General features: G+C 37.9%; 1 protein-coding gene across 3 annotated transcripts in view; it reads left to right on the top strand.

Moving 5' to 3' along the window:
* SEC24C (SEC24 homolog C, COPII coat complex component) overlaps nt 1–16,665 on the top strand; it is a 44,075-nt gene extending 27,410 nt beyond the window's left edge. For all 3 annotated transcript variants that reach the window (XM_070946490.1, XM_070946489.1, XM_070946488.1), the window contains 13 exons: nt 1,688–1,812; nt 2,184–2,375; nt 4,707–4,800; nt 5,276–5,392; nt 6,968–7,138; nt 8,082–8,178; nt 9,140–9,285; nt 9,729–9,867; nt 10,216–10,334; nt 12,109–12,288; nt 13,440–13,631; nt 13,973–14,062; nt 14,350–16,665. In XM_070946490.1, the coding sequence (XP_070802591.1) occupies nt 1,688–1,812; nt 2,184–2,375; nt 4,707–4,800; nt 5,276–5,392; nt 6,968–7,138; nt 8,082–8,178; nt 9,140–9,285; nt 9,729–9,867; nt 10,216–10,334; nt 12,109–12,288; nt 13,440–13,631; nt 13,973–14,062; nt 14,350–14,490 (1,803 nt within the window). In that variant the 3' untranslated portion in view covers nt 14,491–16,665. The remainder of the gene's footprint in view (nt 1–1,687; nt 1,813–2,183; nt 2,376–4,706; nt 4,801–5,275; nt 5,393–6,967; nt 7,139–8,081; nt 8,179–9,139; nt 9,286–9,728; nt 9,868–10,215; nt 10,335–12,108; nt 12,289–13,439; nt 13,632–13,972; nt 14,063–14,349) is intronic.
* The last annotated feature ends 1,216 nt before the right edge of the window (nt 16,666–17,881 follow it).

Raw genomic sequence — 17,881 nt, 5'->3', positions numbered from 1 at the left:
ACAGGCTCAGACTCAACCCTTCCAAGACCAAGTGGCTGTGGCTTCCGGCGTCCCGGTATAGTCAGCTGGTGCCATCGCTGACTATTGGGGGTGAATCTTTGCCCCCCACAGAGAGGGCTCGCAATCTGGGTGTCCTCCTGGATGCACAGCTGTCTTTAGAAGAGCACATGACGGCTGTGGCCGGGGGGACTTTTATCAGGTTCACCTGATCCGCCAGTTGCGTCCCTTTCTAGACCGGGACGCCCTACGCACGGTCACTCATGCCCTTGTCACCTCCCGGCTGGACTACTGCTCTCTACATGGGGCTCCCCTTGAAGAGCTCTCGGAGGCTCCAACTGGTCCAGAATGCGGCCGCGCGGGTGGTTATGGGCGCAACTTGTTGCGCCCATGTAACACCCCTCCTGCGTGAGCTGCACTGGCTCCCAGTGGTCTTCCGGGTACAATTCAAGGTGTTGGTTACTACCTTTAAAGCGCTCCATGGCATAGGACCAGGGTATTTACGGAACCGCCTTCTGCCACCAATAGCCTCCCACCGACCAGTTCCCTCCCAGAGAGAGGGACTCCTCAGGGTGCTGTCGGCCAAATTATGCCGGCTGGCGATACCCAGGAGGAGAGCCTTCTCAGTGGGAGCTCCTGCCCTTTGGAACGAATTGCCCCTGGAAATACGTACAATCTCTAACCTCCGGGTTTTTCGCTGTGCCCTTAAGACCCTACTGTTCTGACAGGCAGGGCTGTCTATCTAAGTGGTTTTTAAATTGGAGTTTTAACTTGGGGTTTTAAATTTTGGCCGTAACTGTTTAATTGATTTTAATTACTTTTAATGATGTCTTATATTTATGTTTTTAAATTGGCTGTACACCGCCCCGAGTCCTTCGGGAGAAGGGCGGTATATAAATAACATTAACATTAACATTAACTCTGAACAATATAAATATCTTCTTGTTGGACTTTTTGTAGGCTGATTAAGCTGTCAATTACTAATGAACTCTTCCTTTATTTCTGGGTTGTGTCCAACATTCCTTTTGTACTTTTTCAACCTTGCCACCACTTCTCACTATTGGCTTTCCAGTGCTGCACTCAAGTTAAATGGGCAGAGAGACCATCCATCATTAATATTAATTATGATATAAGTAATTGTCTTTAAGGTTTAAGGAGCCACAGATCCCTTCAGAGAGGCTAATTTTCATCAAATTATTGTAAATCTCAGTAGAAACTAGTTCAGGTTCCAGACACAAGAGAACCAGCTACAACATGCCAAGAAACACAAAGGATTGCTCTGATGAATTTGAATTAGCCCTTATGGGGGTCGGAGGGGGCTTATTTTTATAAAATTAGATTTGCAGAATCTAGAGGCCAGCACCTTAAATAAAAGGGCTGTCAGGATAAAATGCAGTGTTTCTCTACTTTGGTAATTTTAAGATGGGTGGACTTCAACTCCCAGAATTCTCCTGGCCATCATATGGGGGGATTCTGAGAGTTGGTTCACAATATGTTAAAGTTGCCAAAGTTGATAAATGCTGATATAATGCTAATAGTCAGTACTGGAAAACTGTAAGAATTGCATTTGCAGTTTCTTTTAGTCCAGGCAGAAATACTGTTAAAGCTTGTTTCTTTCAAGACATATGATGATGGGAAAATGACTCAGTACTGTGCAATGAATAATTGTGCTTGTGTTCCTTTCTTGCAGAATAACAAATATCCCAACCCTCCTGCTTTTATTTTCATGATTGATGTGTCATATAATGCAGTACGGAGTGGCTTGGTCAGGCTGATATGTGAAGAACTGAAGACTCTCCTGGATTACCTCCCCAGGTACCTGCTGACATAAGATAGTGGTCCTAGTGAACTAATTTTTAATAATAAACTTTGATTATAATCAACCTATTTCAGTGAAACAGCCCAATCAGTCAATTAAGTATCCTATAAAATTAGAGGACTTCCCAGCTGCATTCTCAAACTTGGGATTTGGTCAGTAGATATTAGGGTACAATCATCTGTTGATGCTGTTGTCTTTCTGCTTTTCAGTTTGATTTTGCAAGCCCATTTTATGCTATATTTCAGAGATCTCCAAACTTGGCAACTTTAAGCTTTGCTGTCTGAGGAACTCTGGGACTTGAAGTCCACAAGTCTTAAAGTTGCCAAGGTTGGAGACCCCTGCTATATTTATCATCTTTTTTTAACAGAGAAGGAACTACGGAAGAATCAGCCATCCGGGTGGGTTTTGTCACGTACAACAAAGTTCTGCACTTCTATAATGTCAAGAGCTCCCTGGCACAGCCGCAAATGATGGTAGTTTCGGATATAGCAGATATGTTTGTACCTTTGCTTGATGGTTTTCTTGTGAAAGTGAATGAGTCTCGCACAGTTTTTACCAGGTAAGCAAAACTCAACCTATGCTATGAGCATTAGCAAATTGATGCAGGTAATTCCTGATTTATGACCACAATTGTGACCAGAATTCTATTGCTAAGAAAGTCAGTTGCTAAGTGAATCACACACTTTTTAACAAACTTTTAGTCATGGTCGTTAAGCAAATCACTGCATTTGTTAAGTGACAATGCAGTCATAAGTAAATTCAGCTTCCCTGATTGACTTTGCTTATCAGAGGCTGGCATCACCAGAGGCTGGTGATCATGTGACCCCAGGACAGTGAAACTCTCATAAATACATGCCTGTTGCAAACGTCCCCAAATTTTGATCACATGACCATGGGAAAACTGCAACAGTTGCAAATGCAAGAACCAGTCATAAGTCACTTTTTCCAGTGCCATTGTAACTTTGAACAGTTGCTAAGCAATGGTTGTAAGTTGAGGACTACCTGTACATTCTGTTATATGTATCTTCTCATTGTTCTTAGTAACCTGAAAGTGCCAGGCTTTTAATGAGTTCTAGGCCATCTCAGGCAAGGTAAGCAATCATTAGAATGAGCATTGCCATCACAAAAAGGCTTTCATGAGGAAGCGTGGCCATGGGGTACTGCAAACAGCCGTAAAGGTGAGCCAGTTGCCAAGCACCCAAAATGTGATCACATGACCATGTGGTGCAGCCATTTTAAGTTTAGAAACAGGTCATAAATAGCTCTGGGGAAATCTGTCATAACATAAGAAGGGAAGGACTATCTGGAACACATATAACTGGAAATGCTGAAAATATCAAACATTGCTTTGTTGTTTTTAACTGGTGAGATCAAATTACTATAGGTATTTAAATTAATTTCTTGTCCTTCAAACCAATGTACAACATTGTTCCTGAACAAAAATCTGAATTGAGGAAGTAATTTAGCATTCAGATATGCTTGCTGAGTTGATTTAATCAATCAATCAATCAATCAATCTTTATTGCACAGTGCACATCTGCACAAAAAATTAAACATTAAAATAAAATAAAGCAAAACTGGACATAACTGAACAGATCGGAGCATAGTAATATATTACCATTGATGATGAAATCATCAGTGGGCGATCAAGGTTTGCCTAATTTTACAGACAGTGTAACAAAACTTTGCTATGTATGAATCATACTGATTTGACAATATTAGCTGTACATAAAAGAGATCAGAATTTCCAAGATATTTAATCATGTAATTATTATGAGTTTGTGACTCCCTATAGAGGGGGCAGAATTGACGCTCCCAGTTCTTCCACCCACAAGGAATAGGCATTCTTCTAGAATGTGCTGTCATTTTCTCTCCAGGTTTAAGAATCACACTCATTTTGAGTGTGGGGGGGTTTTTTTTTAATTAAGTTTTTGCTAGAAATATGACCATTTTGTTGTTGTTCACATTTGCTGCGCTAGTGCCTTCTGATTTGTTAAATCAGTTGTTTTCAACTGAATTAACAGGAAGGGGTATAAGCATTTTGCATAAAGTGGACTGTTTCGCTGGTTATTAGAACTATAGAAAAAGTGAGTACTCTGTTAACTTGAAGTTGGATAGGATTGAGAGAGAAAAACATGAATTTATTCTTAAAATTAAAGGCATCTTTAGTGTTATCCCATTAAGCAAAAGTAAATAATCTCTGAATTGGAAGAGGAGGAAGAGAGCAATCGTGGGAAAGTACTGCTGCTTTTGATCAGTTCCTGCTTATACACTCTGAGTTGTTTAATTATTTCCATGCTTGTTTTTTACCCTGCTTTATAGTAGGAAGTTTTTTGATAGACCAAAAGTGCAAATTTAAATATTGAAGTGATGGCCTTCTACCCTGTAGATCAAAATTAGGCAGATACAAAAAATATAATAAACTTGACTTACTCCAGAAATAGGGCAGCGTGGTGGCTGACAGTTAAAATGCTGGATTTGTTGACTGGAAAACCAGCAGTCTGGGTTCAAGACCTGAGCCCCACATGACGTGGTGAGCTCCCGTCCTTGCTTCAGCTTCTGCCAAACTAGCATACAAGTGCAAGTAGATAAATAGGTACCACTTTGGTAGGAAGGTAACAGCACTCAGTGATGTCATGGAAATGTCTTTGGATAGCAATGGCTTAATAGAAACGGAGATGAGCACAATCTCCTATAGTCAGCAACAACTAGTGGAGTAAAATCCACAAGGACTCTCTTACCTTACTCCCAAAATACAGTAGATGGGTTTTTCCCTCCAGAAGTTCTAATTGGCTTGAATAAAGCATCTATGCTAATTGATAAGAAATAACTTGAACACTGATGCTAGAGATTTGCCTAAACTTTGACTTTGATTTTCATCATTTTGCAGCCTATTGGATCAGATCCCAGAAATGTTTGCTGATACAAGAGAAACAGAAACAGTGTTTGCTCCAGTGATTCAGGCTGGCATGGAAGCTCTAAAGGTTAGTTTTTATGCTCCTCAGCAGCTTAATTTGACTTGATTTTTCTCAGTCTCTTCCTTTTTTTGAGTATTCTGTAAACTTCTCAAGACAGCAGCACTCTATATCAAATGCTGAATCCAGTTTATTTATTATATGGTAACTGAACCATATAGAATTTTATATAATTCTAGGTAGTACTTATCAGGCAGAAAAATCTGTAATGTGAATGCAGAGGATCTTGAGCAAAATGGATAAAATGTTAAGCACTTCACATAAATTGATATTTGGATTTTTAAAATTATTTTTTTGCAACATGTTGGGAATAAGATCAGTATGTAAGTGCCAGTTGTAAAAGATGGGTCACTTGAAAAGCCACATTTGCTTTTCATTGAAAAGCCTTTTACATTTTAATATAAATGATGGCGTGGAGAAGGGCTCTTAAGGACCAAAGAGTCTCAAATGGTCACTTCAAGGACCCTTCCATGTTTGTTTACAGGCTGCAGACTGTGCTGGCAAGCTTTTCATATTTCACACATCGCTGCCTATAGCAGAGGCTCCAGGAAAGCTGAAGAACAGAGATGACAAGAAACTGATGAATACTGATAAAGAAAAGGTAAAGGATTATATTCCAACAGAAGTAGGCTAAGGGAGGAAGTCTGATTATGATTTCTTATGTCTCCTTAATTGCTTTGTGCCTTTTGCCCCCCCCCGCCCCCTTCCAACTCTTCCCATTGCAATGATCTGTCCATCATCCCAACCTGAACCAGGTTTGTTGGCTTATTTAGAAATTGCTCATCTCCCTCACAGAAGGAATCTGGGTGGTTTACAAACGAATGAAAAACAAAATCTGAATATAAGAATATTAAAATGCGGGCAAGGATAGGTAAAATTGAATATTATATAATGAAAAAGAGGGGGAGGGTCTTCAGGTTGCTAGTGTTCCTCTGGGAGCTTCAAATGAGATGGCAGCCCAGGAAGGCCAGGAGAGCCTCCTTACCTTCCTTACCTCAAGGTTGAGGGGAGGAACAGGATTCCAAAGGGAACCAGCAGAGAAGGAAATCTTCACTGATTAAAGCCCCTCACCACAACAGACAGAAAAACAAAATTTGCTGAATGAAATTCCTGAGATAGGAAAATCTTAGAACTTTTTCTTCCTTCAGTTGTCATAGCCAAATAAAGAAACCCAGTCATATATAAATCATGGATTGAACACCAAAGAAGAGAAATTGTAACATAAACATTCAGAAGACTTAATTGTCATAGCAAATATATGCATCCTTTTGAACTGCAGTCCTTTGAATATCACGTTGAGTTCTGCTCTTTGAAAGCCCATCTGGTTCCTTTTTTCAATCATTTTCTTCTTTATTGTGTTTTCAGCAAATAATCTATTTGCCCAAGACCTGAGCTTAGTAAATCAGTGAGACTCAGTTTGAAACATAATATTTTATTCATATTTCAGTGCTGTTTTTAAACTGTATTTTTTTCTGAAAGAGTATGATTAAAATAAATAATAAATTACTATTTTGATGGTATTTCCACTGTAACCTCCCTCTTCCATTTTTTTGCCTAGAGATCATTCTACGTAAGTCTTTTCAGAAAAAAAAAGAAAGAAATGCTAAGCTTTTCTTATTGGAAGATAATTGCGGCTTCCTTATCCATTAAAGCAACAAAAATTCTGGAAGAAAAAACTGTATTAGAAAAAAATTAAATCGTTTTGCAAAGTTTTCTTAAGAAATTTCTAAAAATGATTTGTGAGATTGTTGATGCAAGTTGTAATTCAACCAACAAATATGGTAATTTTGAAATATGAGGCTCTATTTATTTATTTTTGTATACCACCTTTATTATTTTTACACATAATCCATTCAAACATATCCAACACACCTTCCTCCTCTTATTTTCCCCACAACAACAACCCTGTGAGGTGGATTGAGTGACTGGCCCAAGGTCACCCAACCAGCTTTCATGCCTAAGGCGAGACTAGAACTCCCAATCTCCCACTTTCTAGCTTGATGCCTTTTAACCACTAGACCACCTGGCTTTTATAGGCAGGAAATAACATTACCTAATTGGTTTTACTTTTATTTTTGCTCACATGTTTAGGACAAAGGAGATAATTCTAAGATGGGATTTTCCAAATTGGTCAATATTTATCCTGTTTTCTGTTTACCCTTTTTATCTGCTTTAGACTCTGTTTCAGCCTCAAACGAATTTCTACAACAACTTAGCCAAGGATTGTGTGGCCCAAGGCTGCTGTGTGGACCTTTTCCTTTTCCCAAATCAGTATTTGGATGTAGCTACCTTGGGGGTTGTTCCATATCAGACTGGTGGCTCCATTTATAAATACACATATTTTCAGGTATGATTTGTCTTGGCTTTAACATCTATTCATTTATATTACTTTATGGCTGCAATTATGGTCTCAAAGGAGAGAGGGCAAGTAATAAAACTATCATATTTTTCGGAGTATAAGATGCACTTTTTTCCCCCCTAAAAGGGGATGAAAATTTATACTTATACACCGAATGTAGCCCCGCCCACCCACTGGCCCCCACCCTTTGGCCTCTGCCTCACAGCAGTTACCTATTTGCAAGCAAACAGCAAGAAAAAACAGCTCCTTTCAGCTTCAGCACAGGCTAATTAGTACAAGTTGATTCCATCGGCCTCCCGACTCTCAGCTGATTTGCTCTCACCTGTTTTGCGCAGGGCTCTGCTGCTTGCTGCAAAGAGGTAAATTGCTGGAGCAGAGTTTTTTTTCCTTGTGCTAATCAAGCTATGCTAAAAACGAAAATGAAAGTAAAGTTTGCTGTTTGCTGCAACAAGGCAAAATTGCTCAGAGACAGAGGCAGATTTATTTTTCTTCTTTTTCTCACCAAAAAAGATAGGTGCGTCTTATACTCCGAAAAATATGGTATTTCAGGAGCCAGGTAGAATCAGTACTAGCTCAAGTTAGTTCAATAGGAGATCGGTATACACTTGACTTCTACATAAGTTTAAAAAGTAAAGAACGGTGAAGTTGATTATTCTTCACAGCATAATTTTGAATTGTTCAGGTGGATTTCTGTGGTTTAGGCACCTTGCAGTGAAAAAATAAAAGTTCTGGACTTGTAGACTACAGTGTATATTGCAGATGATTCTTTTTTAAAGCAACAATGTGTTCTCTGAGTTTCTAAGTGATTTAGAGTTTAGATCCTACATAAACTGGATGTACAAGACAGTGGTCTTAGTTGGAATGCTATTCAGGGTCTGTTACAAATCACCTGTGTGTCAACCATGTGATGTATGTTGATTGTGTATTTTAGGTGGAAACAGATCAGGAACGCTTCTTGAATGATTTACGTAAAGATGTTCAAAAAGAAATTGGATTTGATGCTGTGATGAGAGTACGTACTAGCACAGGTAAGCACATATCTATATATCAAAAACATATATCTAATCAGTAAATACTGAATCAGCCCCTTGAAGTGATCCAGACAAGAAACACCAATTATGAATACTAATACTACCTTTATTGTAAAGTGACAGGAACAGAATTTTGCAAGTGCCTCTCACCTCCCTTACTTTTGCTCTTCTGAAAAATAGGGAAGGTCCCTTCTGAGATGCTTTCTCTACCGTCCCCCTCACACCTCCTTCAGTCTCAGATTTCATTTTTCAGACCATTGCCTAGGCTCTGTCTCTTCCTCCTGTCATTCCCAAGGTCATTCCCACATACCATTACAGTGAATGAGAACACCTAAGGTTTAACTGCAGACTTTGCAGACTTTCCCTATAGTGGTCCTGCCGCTCACCTTTGCTTAAATTCTGGACTGACTTAAGTCTATAAGTCAAGCTAAGTTAAAAGATAAGATAACCTTTATTGTCATTTTTCTGTCAAACTGAGTGGAGGAATTAGCATTCTCTGTGACTAGATACAATAAAATCCTTTATCAGCCTTTCAAAACATTCCATAATTATGGACGTAAGTGCAACCTAAAGATAATCATTAAGGCCCATAAACTTCTTAGGCACTGGCAAAACAATTGCAGTCTTAAAATAGGAAGGCCTGCTGCAATGAAAGATTGAAAATATCTGTAAGAACACAAGCCAAGTCATCTGCACACTCCCTAAGAACTCGCCCAAGGATATTATCTGGGCCTGCCACTTTCCAAATGTTAACTTTCCTCAATGTCCTCCAGACAGAGGTAACATCAAAGCCAAGCACTTGCTCATCAGTGCTTAGGAGCATACCTTTCCTTGCAGGGGTACTATCTGATGCCTCGAATCGTCCCAAAAATTTGTTCAGTGAGAATTGCTGAATTCTCCACCACCCAGTCCTTAAAAGATTTCATCTTGGATAAGGTTTTTTTTGTTCGTTCTCTAGGTATTCGAGCAACAGACTTCTTTGGAGCTTTCTGTATGAGCAATACAACAGATGTGGAATTAGCAGGCTTAGACTGTGACAAAACAATCACTGTGGAATTTAAACATGATGACAAGCTAAGAGAAGAAAGTGGGGCCTTGCTTCAGGTAATTCCTGTGTAAGGGATGCTGTTGGGTATGCAGGCAGTGGTTCTCGGGGAAGAAGACTTTTGTATAGTCGAATGGCAATCAACTTTATTTAGCACAGAATTCACACTTTTTCTTGGTGGACAGGTGTGAAGGGCTAACAATGATCCATTCAGTGGGTAAATTTAAGATCTTAGGCTCTCTTTTTCCTGGTTCTATGCCCTCCCACTATGCCTCTACACTGAGAGCATATGCACCAAAGACAAATTCCTTGTGTGTCCAATCACACTTGCCCAATAAAGAATTGAATTGAATTGAATTGAATTGAGAGTTCAATCCAGGGGCATCTAATGTTTGTTCATAAAAGCAGTACTATCCATAGAAAGTAATGGGAAGCTAGGAGTTGACTGAAATCTTTGATGTACACATTTTAACAGTTCTGTTTATAAATCTCTCTCATGTAGTGTGCTGTATTATATACCAGTTGTGCAGGACAGAGGCGTCTGCGCATTCACAATCTCTCCCTGAACTGCTGCACACAGCTGGCTGATCTTTATAGGAACTGTGAGACAGACACACTTATCAACTTTTTGGCTAAATTTGGTAAGGACAATCTTGTAATTGTTTCATAGGAAGGAAACCTTGGTTTTTGAGAGCACAAAAAGCTTTTAGTGACAGGCTGCAAGAAAAAAACTTCCTGGATTCTTCCAGTGCTGCAGATAGAGTTGTAAATAAATAATTGATTTTAAGAGATAAGAGAGCACACTGGCAGTGAACATCAGTGTGAAAATAACTGGTTGCCCTTATTATTTTATCGATTTATTTATTTATTTATTATAAAATTTATTTGCTGCCTATTTCGTATCCAATGACTCAATATTAATAATTTCCTTTAACAGATGAATAGCTTAGCTAACTGCTTTTCTAATCAGGAACTTTTTTTTCCTGAAGCGTATCGTGGAGTACTGAACAATCCAGTCAAAACCGTGAGAGATACATTGATCAATCAGTGTGCCCAGATCTTAGCATGCTATCGAAAAAACTGTGCTAGCCCTTCTTCTGCTGGACAGGTAACTCCTGCAACTTGGTGATGGATACTAATCCTGAATCAGGGCACTGAGATTGGCCCTACTTCATGTCAATTGTTAAGCACCTAATTAGGTGCATGACTGCACCTAATTTTATAATCTTTTTTATGAAAGTTGTTAATTGAATCACCATGGTCATTAAGCAAAAGCCAGTTATAAAGAGAACATGGCAGTTTTTAAGCAAATCTACAATGAGTTTTATTTTGCCAGAAACCAAAAATAAATGCCCAGTTTTTGGCAAAAAAAAAAAAAAGTAAAAAAATCATGGTCAAATGACCACAGGACACAGCAAACAGCCGTAAATGCAGGCGAGTTGCTGAGCACTCAAAATGCAGATGTTATCAGCTGTTATCAAGGGGGCGGGGCTAGCCATTAAAACTTCAAATAAGTAGCTTTGGGGAGGAGATCTGTCAGAATTTCAAACAGTCACTAAGTGTCCAGTTGTAAGTTGAGGACTACCTGAATATATTGTTTAATCAACAAAAGTCCTTATGATATTCTGGTTTCTCCTGCAGTGGTACATACAAACACTTAGGACAGTATTCATATCATACTGCATTTGATCATTGTATTTATGTCCCATTTTTCCTACAGAAGGTCAAGGTAGGGTAAACAGCATTCCCTTCCCTACTTTTTCTACTAACGCTAACTCTATGTAGGAAAGAGAGCAGCAGAGCCAGGAGGAGGAATTAAATGAAGGATTAGTTTAGAGACCCTAGCAACCACCCTGGAATGCTGTTAAACTTTATCTAGCTTACCCAGGTGCTGAGTCTGAGAAGATTCCTGTGCATAGGATTTAGCAGGAAACAGTAATTTGGAACTACTGTGTGTAGATCGGGGGTGGGGGGTGGGTTTTTTGTTTTTTTTTGCCTGGCACTCTTAACACTGGTGGTGGGTTGGGCTGAAGCAGAATGATTGGCCCCGGCTGAAGGTCTTTTCAGAGCCAGTCTAATACCTTAATCATTACACCATGCAGATTCTCAATTACGGAAATATTTGAAAAAGTGTTCATACATGGATGGGTTTTAATAAAGCATGGTTTGCGGCCATTGCCTGTTTGTTTTGCACAGCCTACTCACCATGCAAGCATTAAATTGCAGAAAACAGTAATTCAGAAATACCCAAAGCATACATTTCCACAGTTGTATCTCCCCAATTACCAAAGCTGGAACTGTAAGGGGTATTCTCATAGTAGTTGAAAGTGCTTGTCTGTGGTTGGAATATTGTATATTGTATGGTTCAAGAGAGCTGATTTAGTTAAGGCATCAGAATAGAAAACAGGAGACTGAATTCTAGTTGTTAAGTTAATCGCACAGCTGTTAAGTGAATCTGGCTTCCCCATTGACTTTGCTTGTCGGAAGGTTGAAAAATCTGATCACATCACCCCGGGACATTGCAACTGTCATAAATATGAACCAGTTGCAAGCATCCAAATTTTGATCACGTGATCATGGGGATGTTGCTATAATCATAAGTGTGAAAAATGGTCATAAGTCACTTTTTTCAATGCCATTGTAACTGCGAATGGTTGCTAAAATGAATGGTTATAAGTGGAGGACTCTGTATCTAAATACAGACTTATGAAATAGTTGCAGTCTCAGATAAATTGCAAGGCTAGAATTTAATTGAATATTATCTTTTTTTTTTCATTGAAGCCAAAATGAGTGGTGAGGATGAAGTTGTACAAAACTAAAACTAATATACTGACGTTTTCCTGCCCTAAGAATGATTTTTTAAAATTTCTTGTCACTTTTAGCTGATTCTTCCTGAATGCATGAAACTTCTCCCTGTATATTTGAACTGTGTTTTGAAAAGTGATGTGCTCCAGCCTGGGTCCGAGGTCACCACTGATGATCGCTCCTACATCCGCCAGCTAATCAGCTCTATGGATGTTGCAGAAACTCATGTTTTCTTTTATCCTAGACTGTTACCACTGGTGAGTACTTCTAAATATAGATGGGTTTTAATTGTCTAAGTCTGAAGTATAGACTCAACTAAAAACTAATGTAATTAAATAGGACTTTTGTTTGGTAGGGTAGTACACATGTGGGAAAATTGCTGTTTACTGTTTCTGTTATTTTGGAAATTTCTCATTCAAATTATTTGCCAAATGGCAGAATATACTATTTCCCTAGTTGGCAACTTGACCTCACCTATGATGAATATTCTTGAAAAAATATTTTAAACTAACATTTGACATTCACAGAGGAGCATCAAAATTTAAAATACTGAAAAACATGGTCCACAAAGAGGCTAATGACATTTTTATGCTAATATTTCTTTATAGATTTGTTATATAAGCAGCACAAGTTGTTCTATGACAACATTCTTTTTTAAAAAAAACACAAAACATTTTATGTAGTATAATTATACCAAAATGTAAATTATACTTGATTGGCATTTAATATAAATTTAAATGAATGCCTCATGATGTAGTTCTAAATAATATTTCCTTAGAGAGTACGATCATGAGGTAAACTGGAGTCCAGAGTTAAGAAAATTAGAATTACGCATATCCCTTGGAATATATTAGATAGTCAAATAATGACAGACCTGCCCCAATCTGATCCCTTAGGAAAGAAAGACCCACAACTCCATTTGGTCACAAATGGTGTTGGTTGCAGTAAAGTCAAACCAGCTCTGAATTCTGCACCTTGCAAGACACAAAAAAGGTTCACCAACAGCCCATCACGCACACATACACACACACCCATGACTAGTCCCTTTCCAATCAACCAGAGCTCGCCAAGATGTTTTGAGAACACTGAGATGCTTGGGGGTAATCCACATTTTCTCAGGGTGCCTGGTCGTGGGATGTTAGTACAAACAGGATCTGTCTGCCATGTCATTCCCCCCCTCCCAATTTCCCATCACGTACACATACAGCTTTATTATCCTTTCATCCATCCTCCCTTCCCCCCCCCCCCCGCCAGCCTTTGATGGCAGGATGCCTGTGAGGTGCCAAACCAAATCAGGCACAGCCGACAAATAATCATTTTGTGTTTTGCATCTGAATTTATGTAGAATATTCAGTGTAAAAAATAAAAAAAAGTATGTGTAATGTATATTGCAAATTCTGTCCTACAGACTAAAATAGATTATAGCAGCGACTCCTTACCAATAGCGATCAGAAACTCAGAAGAACGTCTCTCCAAGGGTGACATATACCTACTAGAAAATGGCCTGAATATATTTTTGTGGGTAGGAGTAAACGTTCAACAGGGGCTGATCCAAAACCTCTTTGGAGTCTCATCTTTCAGTCAGATCAACAGCTCTATGGTAAGTTAGGATTGGATAAAGAGAAAATTGCCTTAATTTTAAGTATATGTCATATCTGACCTTGGATATCTCCGTTTTCTAATGAATAATAACATTTTGGCAGGATCATGATCAAGGGAATGAAAAGCCAGCATTGAGGAAATATTAGACTTTACTAAGGCTCTGCTGTTCTTCTCCTTCATTTTCAATATTGTGAAACATTCAACACTGTTTCAAGCATCTTCACACTTTGTGATTAATATGATTTGTGTAATGTAACTGATGTCACCTATGTTTTTAAAATTCATTTAATAAATGATTTTAAATGGTCCTTGATCTGATACACCATAACTTTGTTACAGTGCACATTACCAGTTTTGGATAATCCCTTTTCAAAAAGAGTGCGATCCACTATTGATATATTCCAGGCTCAAAGATCACGCTACATGAAGGTAACTGGTTTTGATTTTATGATTATAACAAAAATTCAAATCAGATTTTTAATGCCTGGGAATTGTAAAAGACAATCATTTTTGATTGTCTTTTACAATTCCCAGGCATTAAAAATCTGATTTGAATGCCTTAAAAGAAACAGTAGTCGTCTTAAATGGGCTTGTGGTGGTTCAAACCTGGGCATGGATTGTTCCGTTGCTTTCACTGTCAGAATGTGGCTACATTAAATTCAGATGGCAAAAGACTTATTTGCAAATTGTGTACCTTTTTTTTTTTTTGCTTTCAGTTCATCATTGTGAAGCAGGAAGACAAACTAGATCTGCTGTTCAAACACTTCTTGGTGGAAGATAAGAGCATGAATGGGGGGGCTTCATATGTGGACTTCCTCTGTCACATGCACAAAGAAATTCGCCAGTTGCTGAGCTAGAGTCAGAATGATGCTGGATGCCAGCACTTCACATCTATAGGTTCACTGACTGCCTCGTAAGCGACCCTATCTCCTTTTGGAAGGACTATAGAAAAACCTGTATAATTCCATAATTTTAATATACTTCATAAAGTTTCAGCATCTCCCAAAACCTTTGAGAGAGACATGAACAATCAAAACATCTACATAGGGTGATGAAAAACACTCTTTGATTCTGGGTCCTAAACCTACGTCACTTACTGAGATTGGCAGAAATCTACTGTCCCCCGAGTTCCTTTGAGTTAATGTACGTGATTCTGCATCAGAAGAAAAAGCAATTGTTCTCCAAAATTAGATGGTGATGCAAAGTTTGTGTATGTGATAGTCTTTTATGAAAAGAAAATGAGCCAAATAGGGAAAGATGGGTGGTCGGCTCTACCCAGTTGGGAAGTGGATGTCAGATAGGGTGGTAACTTCTTAAAATTTGAGGATGCAATATACTGTAATCAAATTATAAAATGGTGTCTTTTTAAAAAGATCCCAAATTTTGAGCTGGGGGAAAAATTGACATGCCTTTACTCTGTAATTGTGTTGCTACACAAATTTGCCTTGAAATAAGTAAATGGAAACAAGCAGGTCCTGTCTCTAGGAAAGTCAAATCTGTCTTTGGTTGGTGTGAACTGGTATTGCCATCACTCCTTTGAGAAAAGAAGCATCTTTTTGCCAGTATCTTGTTTTGTCTCTTTTTTTTTTCCTATTCACATGCTAGGTTTTAATTAAGTATCTTGAAGAAGATGACCATGATTTCTCCTTTAAAAGAAATGTTTTTTAACAAGATGTCAAAAAGTGGCATAGAAATATGCTTGGAGATGGCTAGCTTGAGTTGTATCCACTGAAGTATCTGAGATCTCTATAGGGAAGAAATGCTCATAACGTAAAGTTCAAATCATGCCACTGATGTTCAGGCTCTTAATAGCTCCAAATAATTTTGGTCATTGGTAAAATAACAAACTGGTTCGTTAAGTGTTGGATAGTCATAACTGAATTTAGTCTTCAAGCTCAGACATAAAGTTGGCCTACTTGATAGGCAATCTTTCCATTGATAAACAATTACTCTGGCTTCAAATAGGCCAAAGGAGTTCTGATAGAAAAATGAAATACATTTCACATACTCAATATAAAGGCTCATTAATTTGTAGAAGGAGATTACTTATTTTTTTAAAAAAGGCTACGCTTAGATTGTCTTGCAGTGTTCAGGATGTATTAAGAGAATAGGAACATGGAATTTTGAGAAAGGGTGGGGGGAGAGAAGGGAAGCTTTCCTAGGCAAATTGTGGGTTGAGATTGAATATTTGAAATCGAAAGTTTTATGTACATGAATGATTAAATATTCAGGGAGTACAGTTTCATATCCCATGATCTATTTTGTGTATGTGTGTGCGTGCGAGAGAGAGAGAGAGAGAGAGAAATTGCAAATATTTTGTTTGATCTATTGCAGCTTTCCCTTTCATCCCATAGCGAAAAAATGTACACAATTCGCTCTCAAGGAGTTTTTCCAAAAGATTCATAAAGATTTCAGGTGTGCTTAAGATTGCCCTTCTCCTTCTTGCCAAATATATTATCCCAACCAAAATTTGGAAATCTCTGAAACAAATAAACAACATCCATCTCCAAAACAACAATCAACAATGAAACTTCCAGAATTCTAATTTCTAGAATTTAAATTTTAAAAAGTTAAGTGTATTTTCACTTTTTTTCAATTCATCTTTTAATTTGTAAAAAATTATATAAAGATGTATTTTATGTCATTGTTAGCAAATAAATACTGATTATTTTTTCCAAGACCTGTACTTTGGAGGGGAATGAACTGGCTTGCAGGTTGACTCTACCAAGCTCCACAATGGCAAATAAACTATAATTTGCAATGGTCTACAACAATATTCTATCAGATACTTATAAACTTGTTCTTATCTGCAAAAGCATTTCATTTTCTAATCTATGAACCTAATTTTTCATTAGTGCTTGCTGAGAAAAACTAGTGATCGTATGAAAAGGCAAAGTATGCTAGCACTATTTTGAAATACAATATCCCTTCCTAAAGCTAAATTACCTTTCTTCATGACTAAGATAATTTTACTGTAAAATTGAACTTTTATACTGTGATCTAGAATACATTATATTGAATTTCTTAAAATATATTTCTATTTTTGTGTTATTGCATATTCTTAACAGGTCTGTGTTACTGGATGGAAAGATTGTTTCTTAAAACAATTTGTACTCTCATTCAGTTTGAGATGGAAGAAATAATAGTTGTAATTTTTGTTATTCTTTCCAACCAAAAAGTAATGCAGTAATTGTAGAACACTGATATAGCTCCATGTAGGCACTAAATCATGATTACTGCAAAAAAAATGCAACATAATAGAAATTCACTCCACAAGCTTTCTTGTGGAGTGAAAACATGGAGAAGAAACAACATGGATTCCTTTGAACCATGGATGGCATGCTAATATGGGCACATAAATAAGGATCAGAGACAAGATTCCAAAAATTAACTTTATTTAAAACAAAATTTAAAAAGAAATGCAGTTAACAACTGTGGGCATTTATTTTCTATTACTGTTTGTGGGGTTGAGAGGAAGCTGGGCTGGTTGGAAGCCTGTCTAGATAATTTTTTTCTCCCCAACTCTGTAGAACGCTGTAAATCCTTCCGTCTTACATTCTTTCTATCTTAGCCGGAGAAAATGACTATTTATTGAGCGGCCACAAAACTAGCATATATAGTTGAATTAAATCTTGTTTTCTTCTGAAACTTTTCTTTTATCCATGGTTGGCCTACCAGGGGTTGAAAACCTCAATAAATCAACGGGTATTGCACATTGGCAGTTGTGCCGCATATTTTGAGTGACAGGGAGCTGCAGCAGAGAGGTGAAAGAGTCACATGCGGCTCCAGAGCCGCAGGTTGCTGACCCCTGGGTCATACCTTGCAGTCATAATGTTGACCATTATGACTGCAAGGTATAGCTGGCAAATACTAGAACAAAACTTTCATTTTGATTCAGGTTCTCTAGAAACTTTTGTTTTTTCTATTTAATTTCTGCCTGCCACAATTGCAAGACTTCTTGAGAATTACAGTAATAAAGACCAAAAAAAAATCAATATAATTAAAAACCACCTAAAATCATAGTTCTGATCATCTGACCTAGGCATTATTTATCATACTGTAAATCTTTTTTAAGTTCATGGACTAAGACAGATACTGCATTTTGGATCAGTTTACCGCCAATCAAGTTTTATGGTCCCATTAAAATACCTTTTGATATCATTTGGATGCTTTGGCGTAGGATTCCAAATCTGCAGTATTTTTCTACACAGAGTGGATACTGTTTATTTGAGTTGTAATATCCCATAG

Source organism: Pituophis catenifer, unplaced genomic scaffold (assembly GCF_029215685.1).
Source record: "Pituophis catenifer annectens isolate HBS135680 unplaced genomic scaffold, rPitCat1.0.hap2 SCAF_6, whole genome shotgun sequence".
In the NCBI taxonomy this organism is placed as follows: domain Eukaryota; kingdom Metazoa; phylum Chordata; class Lepidosauria; order Squamata; family Colubridae; genus Pituophis; species Pituophis catenifer.
Note: the sequence above shows the minus strand (reverse complement) of the source record. Positions and strands in the feature narration are given on the sequence as shown.